This window comes from Cherax quadricarinatus, chromosome 55 (assembly GCF_038502225.1).
Source record: "Cherax quadricarinatus isolate ZL_2023a chromosome 55, ASM3850222v1, whole genome shotgun sequence".
Taxonomy (NCBI): domain Eukaryota; kingdom Metazoa; phylum Arthropoda; class Malacostraca; order Decapoda; family Parastacidae; genus Cherax; species Cherax quadricarinatus.
This window is the reverse complement of record NC_091346.1, coordinates 3,577,726-3,589,991: the sequence shown is the minus strand read 5'-3', so window position 1 is coordinate 3,589,991 and position 12,266 is coordinate 3,577,726. Positions and strand designations below refer to the sequence as shown.

The 12,266-nt window shown below is 43.5% G+C and overlaps 1 protein-coding gene across 1 annotated transcript in view; it reads right to left on the bottom strand.

Moving 5' to 3' along the window:
* The window catches only part of LOC128699005 (prickle planar cell polarity protein 3-like), a 358,728-nt gene that overhangs the window by 38,587 nt on the left and 307,875 nt on the right, over window positions 1–12,266 (bottom strand). Inside the window, exon 4 of the mRNA XM_070096784.1 lies at window positions 3,918–4,121. Coding sequence (XP_069952885.1) covers window positions 3,918–4,121 — 204 coding nt within the window. The remainder of the gene's footprint in view (window positions 1–3,917; window positions 4,122–12,266) is intronic.

Sequence of the window (12,266 nt, the reverse complement as noted above, 5' to 3'; positions counted from 1 at the left end):
GTGCCGGCAGTGGTGGGTAGGGAGAGAGCCTTCTGCTTTCTTATCCTTGCCTCGTACACATAGTCCTTATTAAAAAACAGTTCTCAGTAAATAGCCTCCGCTAACTTTTTTCATGTATTTCTCTGTGTCTAGAAAGTAAAGTATTACTTTCATTATCATCTCTTTATACACTTGGAAAGTATTTCAGTCACAATATATAATTAGTAATATCGCTAAAGTCCCATGTGATGCTTTCAAAAAATCTCATTCTTTGGAATGTAACTTTTTTCTCCCTAATCTAAATAGGCTGTTATCAAAGTTTCCCCTGCCAGGGTCTGGCTCATTAGAGAGAACGGGTCTCCTGGGAGGTGACGGAGTGATGTGGTAGTGGTGGATGGTGATGGTGGCTAGTGGATGGTGATGGTGGTTGTAGTAGTGTTGGTGGCTAGTGGATGATGATGGTAATGGATGGTGGTGATAATGGCTAGTGGATGGCGGTGGTAATGACTAGTGGATGCTGAAGATGGTGGTAGTTGTGGTGGTGGTGGCAGTTAGGGTTGGCTGGCTAATGGTGGTGATAGTAGGTGGTTGTGGTGGTACTTATGGTAGGTGGTGGAAGCCGGTGGTGGTAACTGTGGTAGGTGGTGGAAGCCGGTGGTGGTAATTGTGGTAGGTGGTGGTGGTTGGTGGGTTTGGTGGTGCTGCAAGTTGTAGTAGGTGGTGGTGGCGGCTGGTGGTAGGTGGATGATGGTGGTGGTGGTGGTGGTAGCTGTGGTTGGTGGGTAGTGATTCCATGAGGCAATCTGACAAATTTCTCTGGTTAGCTGGTGATCAGCCTGGCTGTGATGCTTAAACTGCGTGTGGCTAGAACGAATAGGCTGACGGATCACGCCATCAATCAGGAAGCATGGCCAGAAACCGAGACGCGGGGGCCATCACCCCCGCATCCCGGTTATAGGTGGTATTACCACTGATTAAATGGTATCACCTCTAAGTGGTTTTACCACTAAGTGGTATTACCAGTGAGTAACTTATTACCACTAAGTAAATGGTATCACAACCAAGTAAATGACAGTACCACTGATTACAGTGGGGGAAAACATAAAATAATCAACCCCAGAAAGTTGCACAAAGACACAACTACGACAGAGATAAGATAAGATAATTATTATTATTATAATCAAAAAGAAGCGCTAAGCCACAAGGACTATACAGCAAGATAAGATAAGATTTCGTTCGGATTTTTAACCCCGGAGGGTTAGCCACCCAGGATAACCCAAGAAAGTCAGTGCGTCATCGAGGACTGTCTAACTTATTTCCATTGGGGTCCTTAATCTTGTCCCCCAGGATGCGACCCACACCAGTCGACTAACACCCAGGTACCTATTTGCTGCTAGGTGAACAGGACAACAGGTGTAAGGAAACGTGTCGGAATGTTTCCGCCCGCCGGGAATCGAACCCGGACCCTCCGTGTGTGAAGCGGGAGCTTTAGCCACCAGGCCACCGGGCCACCCGACAAGCAAAGACAAGCAAAGAAAACCTTACATAAAAGCCTCAGACTTCAATTATATATTTTTACAATTAGATTGTGTGTATAATGATCTCAGACGAGATAATGCTGGAAGAGGCAATAAATGAACTAAGTAAACTAAGAACAATATTAGAAACTAGAGTTACATGTGAATGGGGGCACGTCACAAGCGGTGTTCCTCAGGAGTCAGTGTTGGGCCCGTTGTTGTTCACAATTTACATAAACGACATAGATGAGGGAATAAATAGCGACATAAACAAATTTGCTGATGACACCAAAATAGGCCGTCCAATTCATTCTTCTAATGAGGACACTAGAGCACTCCAGGATGATTTGAATAGACTGATGCAATGGTCGGAGAAGTGGCAGATGCAGTTTAATATAGACAAATGCAAAGTTATAAATGTTGGACAGTTAAATAACCATGCCACATATAAACTAAATAATGTAGATCTTAATACTACTGATTGCGAAAAGGATTTAGGAGTTCTGGTTAGCAGTAATCTAAAACCAAGACAACAGTGCATTAGTGTCCGCAGTAAAGCTAACAGAATCCTTAGCTTCATATCTAGAAGTATAAATAATAGAAGTCCTCAGGTTGTTCTTCAACTCTATACATCCTTGGTTAGGCCTCATTTGGATTATGCTGCGCAGTTCTGGTCACCGTATTACAGAATGGATATAAATGCTCTGGAAAACGTACAGAGGAGGATGACAAAGATGATCCCATGTATCAGAAATCTTCCCTATGAGGATAGACTGAGGGCCCTGAATCTGCACTCTCTCGAAAGGCGTAGAATTAGGGGGGATTTGATCGAGGTGTATAAATGGAAAACAGGAATAAATAAAGGAGATGTAAATAGCGCGCTGAAAATTTCCAGCCAAGACAGGATTCGCAGCAATGGTTTCAAATTGGAAAAATTCAGATTCAGGAAGGATATAGGAAAGCAATGGTTTGGTAATAGAGTTGTGGATGAGTGGAACAAACTCCCGAGTACAGTTATTCAGGCTAAAACGTTGTGTAGTTTTAAAAATAGGTTAGATAAATACATGAGTGGGTGTGGATGGGTGTGAGTTGGACCTAACTAGCTTGTGCTGCTGGGTCTGGTGCAGCGCTCCATCCTTGAGTGGAGGTGACCACACTGGGTGGGTCATTGGTCTAATCCGGAGGGGAGGACATGGACCTGCTCCGCATGGGTCAGTAGGCCTGTTGCAGTGTTCCTTCTTTCTTATGTTCTTATGAAAGAGGTTGAGCAAAGTTAGAAACATCAGCTAGATAAATTATTAAAGAGAGGGAGAAAAGCTAGAAACTTCAACTAGAAAAGCTATGAAAGAGCTAAAGGTTGATCCAAAGAAAACAGACTAGAATACAAAAATACATTTCAGTAATGAATTACAAGTGAGAAAGTATGTTGGAGTAAATTGTAGTATACAGCAGTAGTCTGGTGCTCACACCTTACAAACACCACATATGTAGGTTTGCCAGGACGGGTCCTGGCCAGGTCATCTCCATGTGGTGACCTGGCATGAAAGGGAGAGGGATTTCTAAAGGCTATCAAACCATACCACGGGCGGGGATAGAAACCGCTGGTTCTATCCTCGCCAGTGGTATGGCTTGTTTGCAATCGTGTCATTACGATTTCAAGAGTCATTTTTAAAGGCTATTCATACTACAGTAGCGATTTCTAACCTGTGGATCCACGAAGGCAGAACTGGGAGGTCCGTGAAAAGTTTAGAATCTTAAGAGGATGCAGTGTAAAATGCATAATTACTCACGATAAGGGTGATAAAAATAAACTTTCTAAATTTAATTATATACTCAGTTACGTACGTCTTTCAACTGAGAGATGAAACTGGGAAAACGAATTTATTTGTTGGTCAATAAAATCGTCTTGTTGAGTAGACAGACCTTGCAAAAAACCTGGGGTACGTGGGTAAATTAATTTAAATAAAAAGGGTCGTTGGTTTAGGAAAGGTTGAGAACCACTGTGTTACACCAAGGTCATCAAGGCTACACATACATAGCCTCACCAAATAAGAATACTTTAATGCCTATGTTAGGGATTACAGTAAACTCAGTATATACAATCTAAAAGAAATACAACCTCTTGGTGAGTATATCTTGTTACGAAATATGTAGATGTGTATTATGTTGTCCACAGCTTACACTGCACATCAGACACCTCAAGACACCTAGATAATATAAGACTGCACACCAGACACCTCAAGACACCTAGATAATATAAGACTGCACATCAGACACCTCAAGACACCTAGATAATTTAAGATTGCACACCAGACACACCTCAATTAACATTTTTTTTTTTTGACTGAAAAAAAAATATAATGTCAGTGTCGGTGATCTGTAAAGAAAATAAGATTAATAACAATAGCAAGTTTTGCTCACCTCATCACAGGCTGCACAGCGAGGCTTGAGGGACTCTGCGTGGTGTCTGCCACAGTAGAGGTGAGAGTCCTTCCAGAAGTAGATGAGGTCAACGAGTAGCTCACGGCAGACATGGCAGTTGAAGCAGGCGGGGTGCCAGCAAGCGTTGGGTCCTGCCCTGGCAGCTACCACCACTATGTCGCCGCCACTCACACCCTCCCCGCACTGTAACACAAACACACCCTCTAATGCTCATCTTCTAATTACTTAATTTCCTTATGATGAGAGGGGAGGTTATATGCTGATGAGACTTTGATGTCAATGATCACTGTGTTTCCAGCGCTGCTACATAACGTATACACAGCTGTATGACTGTGGGGTTAGCGCTTAGTTACGATAATAATAATAATACATACGTATAATTCATACAATGTACAAATCACAAGTATACTCTGAGAATATGATTATTAAATATATTCCAAAATTGTTAAATATATTCCAAAATAACTCTCAAAAACTGGATTATATATCAAGTTATCACAAATTCAGACAAATTGTTGTACATTAAAGGAACTCAGAAGTCGACGAACTTTTTTGGGTATTACCCCAAAATAAATTTGTGTAGAGCGAAATTCTCCACTAGAATCCTTACGTGTTTTACATTATTGTCAAGTTAAGAAATGGTCCTACAAATTATATTTTTTTTCTAATTTTATTAAAAAACTTAAAATTATTTGTTTAAAAAACATAACTTTCATAATTTGCCTCGTTTATTAAATAATACATTTTTGTGCAGTTTAATATGTTTATTGAGGAGACCCGGGCCGGGATACTATACCGGCGAATCAAAGAGAATTCGTTTCCCGCATCGACACCATAAGGGCTTGGTCCCAAATCTGCACACTGCCATAACATACTGGAGTGAGAGATATGGGAGGAAGTGTAAAATAAACCCAGTGAGGAGCAGGGGTGCGGTGGGGACAATAAGGGAACACTGTATCAACATCCGGGGTCCCAGACTTATCAACATCTTACCAGAAGATATCAGAAACACGGCTGGAACAAATGTTGAAGCCTTCAAGAGGAAACTAGACAAGTATCTTCACCAGGTGCCAGATCAACCAGGCTGTGGTGGATATGTGGGGTAGCGGGCCTCCAGCAGCAACAGCCTGGTTGACCAGGCAAGCACCAGACGAGCCTGGCCCATGACCGGGCTCAGAGAGTAGATATACTCTCGAAATTCTTCAAAGGTATGCCTAGCCCTTCTAGGGTAGGGTAGATGCCTGAGCCCGAGCTTGCAGCTCACAAGCCTGTCATTCCCATCAGCCCCCTTGGGGCGGGGATGGCAGACAAGAGAGGCCTAGCTTGTGGCTAGGCCTGGGGGCAGTTGGTCCCAAAGATGAGGGGGTACTTTTGCCTCCTCCCATGGGAGACTTAGGTCTTAGACACTCCCTAGACAGGGAGAAAAGGCCGGGCCACCACTTGGAATACGTCCGGGCCGGGAGAATATCGGCGAATCTTTAATAATGATAATAATTCATGTCCCCCAGATATTTTCATTTTTACCCCAATTTGGAGTAATTTACTCCGGTTGCCCGACCTAGGTGTTAACCCACTGGACAGATACCAAAAGTCAGTGCCCGATCAGCTGGGGTTTGGTTCGTACGTTGGGCTACGTGTGGCTAACAGTAACAACAGCCTGGTTGATCAGGCCCTGGCCCACAGGGAAGCCTGGTCAAGGACTGGCCCGCGGGGGCGAAGACCCCCGAAACACCCTCCAGGTAGACGTATAGTCAACCCACTAACAATTCAGCACTGGACAAGTCTGTCTCAAGTCCCTGATCAGCTGGGCTGCGGTGCTTACGCTGGTCTCCGTGCTGCTAGCACCAAGAACCTGGTTGATCAGGTCACCCACCGGGAGACCTGGTCTGGGACCTGGCAGCGGAGTACTGATCCTGGGAACACACTGCACGTATCCTGTCCAGTGAGTCAGTCATTACCACTGGCGTCTGATCCTGGGAACACACTGCACGTAGCCTGTCCAGTGAGTCAGTCATTACCACTGGCGTCTGATCCTGGGAACACACTGCACATAGCCTGTCCAGTGAGTCAGTCATTACCACTGGCGTCTGATCCTGGGAACACACTGCACGTAGCCTGTCCAGTGAGTCAGTCATTACCACTGGCGTCTGATCCTGGGAAAACACTGTACGTAGCCTGTCCAGTGAGTCAGTCATTACCACTGGCGTCTGATCCTGGGAACACACTGCACGTAGCCTGTCCAGTGAGTCAATCATTACCACTGGCGTCTGATCCTGGGAAAACACTGCACGTAGCCTGTCCAGTGAGTCAGTCATTACCACTGGCGTCTGATCCTGGGAACACACTGTACGTAGCCTGTCCAGTGAGTCAGTCATTACCACTGGCGTCTGATCCTGGGAAAACACTGCACGTAGCCTGTCCAGTGAGTCAATCATTACCACTGGCGTCTGATCCTGGGAACACACTGTACGTAGCCTGTCCAGTGAGTCAGTCATTACCACTGGCGTCTGATCCTGGGAACACACTGCACGTAGCCTGTCCAGTGAGTCAGTCATTACCACTGGCGTCTGGACCAAATTATTTATTTGTTTTATGGACATTTTTTTCAGATTTAAATGTCGGGATAGGAATAAAAAAAATACAATATTTAACACGAAAAAAAATTCCTAAGACTTGACATTAATGAATCATAAAAACATTTTAAACAATAGTAAAAAAAAATGTTTTTATCATCCACTTTAGCTCTATTTTCCCAAAGAAACGAATAATGTATTTTCTCCTCTGTGGTAGCCCCAGGTGGCACCAGGTCCCACCAGATGGCTCCAGGTGGCACCAGATGACTCCAAGCGGCACCACACCCACAAGAAGCGAGGAAAAAAATACATTCGTACCGTTATGATAGTTCTTAAGGAAAAATTTTGTCCCCGGTGAATGGGAGGATGTCACCAGTGGCAGGACGGCCTATTAATAAGTATCATACTGTATCACTGATTTCTTCCATGTTCTATACTGTCTTGAAAAAACAGTGGGCGAAACGTCGTCATTCAGTGGATCCCAGAAGGTGAACTGCTGAGCCGCTCTCCAAACCTCTCAGTGAGCAATAAAACATGTCCTTCATTTTTGTAGTATATAATGAACTAGATATTTGAAATAAAAATAGAAAAATCATGTCTGTATCGTTTTAAAAAATCTGTTATGGTGGTGCAGTTCCACCAACCAGGGAGAAACATCTGTAAAGTGGAAAATGTTCGAATCAGCAGCAATTAAAAGAAATGTCGACATTTTTACCTTTAATTTCAATCTAAAATTGATTATTACGAGGGAGCACCGTTAAACCCGTAGGGATTATACAGTGTCCGGGGGGGGGGAGGGGATGAAGGCATTCAGGCTCAATTTAGGGAACTGGAGCACAGATTCAATTCCCTAGATCAAGAGCTCCTCACCAGCGTCAAGGAACCTCACTCGAGGGAATTTTAAATCAGAAATAATAATGGCCTTATAAAACATGACCTACCCTAAACTGCAAGATGCTCACACTTTACCTGAAGTTCACTAACTGGTGTAAACTTCAGTCTGAACTGACACTCGCACGAACATCACTGTGGGATTAAATGAATCCCACACACCAAGGGACTGACCACCTTCTAACAAGACTGAGTGAATGATCACCTTACTACTACCTTTCCACCTGTACTGTCTCCAGTAACGTAGACTCCTCTATATTCGACTGATGAAGCCTGCAGCGCAGACGAAACGTTTTGTCACTATAGACACCTAGGTGTTTAATGTGTCTCATCCGTCAAACTTTATTCTGAGCTCACAAGCTCATTAATTGACGCTACTTTGACCGTTAATCTCTTCCCGTCACCTCCTATGCAGTCACTGAACACAAGTAGACTGAACTAGCGCGGTGTATTTGTGGTCAGATAGCTGCACAGTTTGTGGTAATCTTACTGGCACATTTACGCGAGAAAGGAGAAAATTTTAATAAAGTGGCATTGCTACTTTCCAATAAAAACTGCGTGACAGTCACAAGATTGGTGAAGAGGACATAAATGCGGAGGAGACCTTTGTCTATGCAACGTTTCGCTCAACACTGGGCTTTGATCAACCCTAATGTTGGATGAAAAGTTGTACAAATGAAGGTCTCCACTATATATTCTTGTCTTCAAGTGTCGGTACCCTGCCACTGCCTCAGTCAGGTCACAATACTGTCGGACACTTGCCAAAGATACATAGAAGAGTTAAATTGTCAGTTAGGGCTAATTAATACTTAACTAACTACTGGATATAGTACTACTAGTTACACCAAGAGTTAACTAGTTAACAGCTTTATCAAGTGATACGACCTCATGTAGGTGAAGAGTTGCACTTCTGGAACAACTCTAAACACACTGGAATCCAATCCTACAGAATCTTAGTCCATCCTAAACCACTATCAAATTGATGATAAAACAGTCTATTGTAACTATAAATAGGTCTCTCTCTCATACACACACACACACACACAGACACACACACACACACACACACACAGACACACACACACACACACACACACACACACACACACACACACACACACACACACACACACACACACACACACACACACACACACACCTCCTCAAGGGACATCAGTCATTCAAGAGGGATGAAGAAGCTGCATTGACTTTCATGATGGTATATTTGTCTCCCCTGGTGAACACTGTGAGTGATGACTACAACTGTCTCTCCTGGTGAACACTGTGAGTGATGACTACAACTGTCTCTCCTGGTGAACATTGTGAGTGATGACTACAACTGTCTCCCCTGGTGAACACTGTGAGTGATGACTACAACTGTCTCCCCTGGTGAACACTGTGAGTGATGACTACAACTGTCTCCCCTGGTGAACACTGTGAGTGATGACTACAACTGTCTCCCCTGGTGAACACTGTGAGTGATGACTACAACTGTCTCCCCTGGTGAACACTGTGAGTGATGACTACAACTGTCTCCCCTGGTGAACACTGTGAGTGATGACTACAACTGTCTCCCCTGGTGAACACTGTGAGTGATGACTACAACTGTCTCCCCTGGTGAACACTGTGAGTGATGACTACAACTGTCTCCCCTGGTGAACACTGTGAGTGATGACTACAACTGTCTCCCCTGGTGAACACTGTGAGTGATTACAACTGTCTCTCCTGGTGAACACTGTGAGTGATTACAACTGTCTCCCCTGGTGAACACTGTGAGTGATTACAACTGTCTCCCCTGGTGAACACTGTGAGTGATTACAACTGTCTCCCCTGGTGAACACTGTGATTACAACTGTCTCCCCTGGTGAACATTATGAGTGATGACTACAACTGTCTCCCCTGGTGAACACTGTGAGTGATTACAACTGTCTCCCCTGGTGAACACTGTGAGTGATGACTACAACTGTCTCCCCTGGTGAACACTGTGAGTGATTACAACTGTCTCTCCTGGTGAACATTGTGAGTGATGACTACAACTGTCTCTCCTGGTGAACACTGTGAGTGATGACTACAACTGTCTCTCCTGGTGAACACTGTGAGTGATGACCACTACTGTCTCCCCTGGTGAACACTGTGAGTGATTACAACTGTCTCTCCTGGTGAACATTGTGAGTGATGACTACAACTGTCTCTCCTGGTGAACACTGTGAGTGATGACCACTACTGTCTCCCCTGGTGAACACTGTGAGTGATGACCACTACTGTCTCCCCTGGTGAACACTGTGAGTGATCACCACTACTGTCTCCCCTGGTGAACACTGTGAGTGATCACTACTGTCTCCCTTGGTGAACACTGTGAGTGATCACCACTACTGTCTCCCCTGGTGAACACTGTGAGTGATGACCAACTGTCTCCCCTGGTGAATACTGTGAGTGATGACCAACTGTCTCCCCTGGTGAACACTGTGAGTGATGACTACAACTGTCTCCCCTGGTGAACACTGTGAGTGATCACCACTACTGTCTCCCCTGGTGAACAATGTGAGTGATCACCACTACTGTCTCCCCTGGTGAACAGTGAGAGTGATCACCACTACTGTCTCCCCTGGTGAACACTGTGAGTGATCACCACTACTGTCTCCCCTGGTGAACACTGTGAGTGATCACCACTACTGTCTCCCCTGGTGAACACTGTGAGTGATCACCGCTACTGTCTCCCCTGGTGAACACTGTGAGTGATCACCACTACTGTCTCCCCTACCAAATTAGTGGACGTGGAATACTATGAGTGCGGGATGACATCTGTGTCCAAGGTGCTCCTTCTCCATAAAATATTGTTTTTCACCACTTCAGAATGTCGGTAAGTTTCTGAATTTGTTTCCAATAAACAACTAGAAGTATGAACAGTATTTTGATGGGCAAATGAAGAGCAAGAAATATTTACAAATAACAATGCCAGTAATGTGAAGTAACGGGACTCACTACATGTAGTAGCCCCCAGCCCGAGCTACTGTATTCCTCTCAGACTATGTTATGCCCAAAGTGGTACAGGGGCCGTGATACCTAACATGTTATACATTTGCAAATGTTAATAAATTTGTTCTTTCTGATGCTCAGTTTGTGTTCTCTTGTCATTTCAGGTCTCAATAACCTATTTTACAGATCAAGAGCCTAGAAAAAGTCTGACCTTGCTGTGGTGGATCCTGAAACTGACCATGGGAGCGAAGGTGATTCTTCAAATGAGGTGGATACTAAAAGTGAATTTGTTCCTGCTGTCGTGTCATCATCATGGAGAGAAGATGAAGTTGTTTTTGTTCATGGGTGTAGTTTCTTGCCCCTCTTTAGATGATTACCCAGCAACTAATACACAGCTACGTCATCTGGTAACTGTAGTGTGTATGAGGTTCAGGTTGCTGCTGCAAGTGATATAAGTTCTTGAGGACTAACTGAAATGCCTAATCCTGTGCAATATCAACGTGTTGCTAAGCCTGATGACGGTGTGAGGTGGACACACACACAGACCAATCCATGTAAGCAAGCTGGCATGTAAGTACTGCAGCAGGAGAGGAAACATGATCAGGACAAATACTGTCATTTCAACCTAGCAGGAATTACTTCATCAACTTCCATACCAGGCCAGATCAAAAATAACATAGTATTGTTATTCTCCTTGAAATTGATGTTAAACGCCTTGTGTTTATATAATGCTTGAAAGAAATAATACAACTTAAATGTGATAATTTTATTTTTGGTAAAGTCAGGATTGAAACAAGGTCCATTTATGTTTTAATATCTAACTGAATAACGATTAATTACATTTATGTTTTATTTAGCTTTGAAAATTATTACTTTTGAGGAAATGTTACTATATATCGTTGTTGGGGAGAATACACTTAGGTAACGCTTCATGTTTTTTTTTAATTCTGCGAACAAATTATGGAAAATATAAAAAAAGTTCAAGAGTAATTTGTTCTTATTAAAAGGGTTATAGTATAGCCCTCTTTTGTCAAAATTTCGATACCTCACTGATTTTGATGGTCCTGATAGTGGGTTATGGCACTTGTCTGACACATCAACTTCCTGGAATTTTGGTACAGAGGCTGTCACCTACTACAACCTGTTTACTAACCTCTGGTTCAACTCTTGGGCATAACCTACTTCCACTAGTGGGACCCGCACCCATCCTGCTACGATACCTCCATTGTGTGTGTCCATCTTCCAACTTGTGCTTGAGATTCATCACGACAAAGGTGTTCAACACCTTCAAAGCTGAGGGACTCATTACCTCATCTGATGTCTTTAGTTTATAATTTATTGAAAAGGTCACTGATTATTATAAACCCGTAAGGATTATACAGCGCCTAGGGGGGGGGGATGGAAGGTATTCAGACTTAACTTAGGGAACTGGAGCATAGATCCAATTCTGTAGATCAAGAGCCCCTCACCAGCATCAAGGAACCTCCCTTGAGGGGAAAGACCACTGACAGATGAAACCTCTTCAAAATATAAAACAATGGAGATGTTGCATCTTATTCATCAAGTGTGTTGCATGAATCTTATTCATCAAGTGTGTTGCATGCACCTTATTCATCAAGTGTGTTGCATGAATCTTATTCATCAAGTGTGTTGCATGCACCTTATTCATCAAGTGTGTTGCATGCACCTTATTCATCAAGTGTGTTGCATGTATCTTATTCATCAAGTGTGTTGCATGAATCTTATTCATCAAGTGTGTTGCATGCACCTTATTCATCAAGTGTGTTGCATGTATCTTATTCATCAAGTGTGTTGCATGCACCTTATTCATCAAGTGTGTTGCATGCACCTTATTCATCAAGTGTGTTGCATGTACCTTATTCATCAA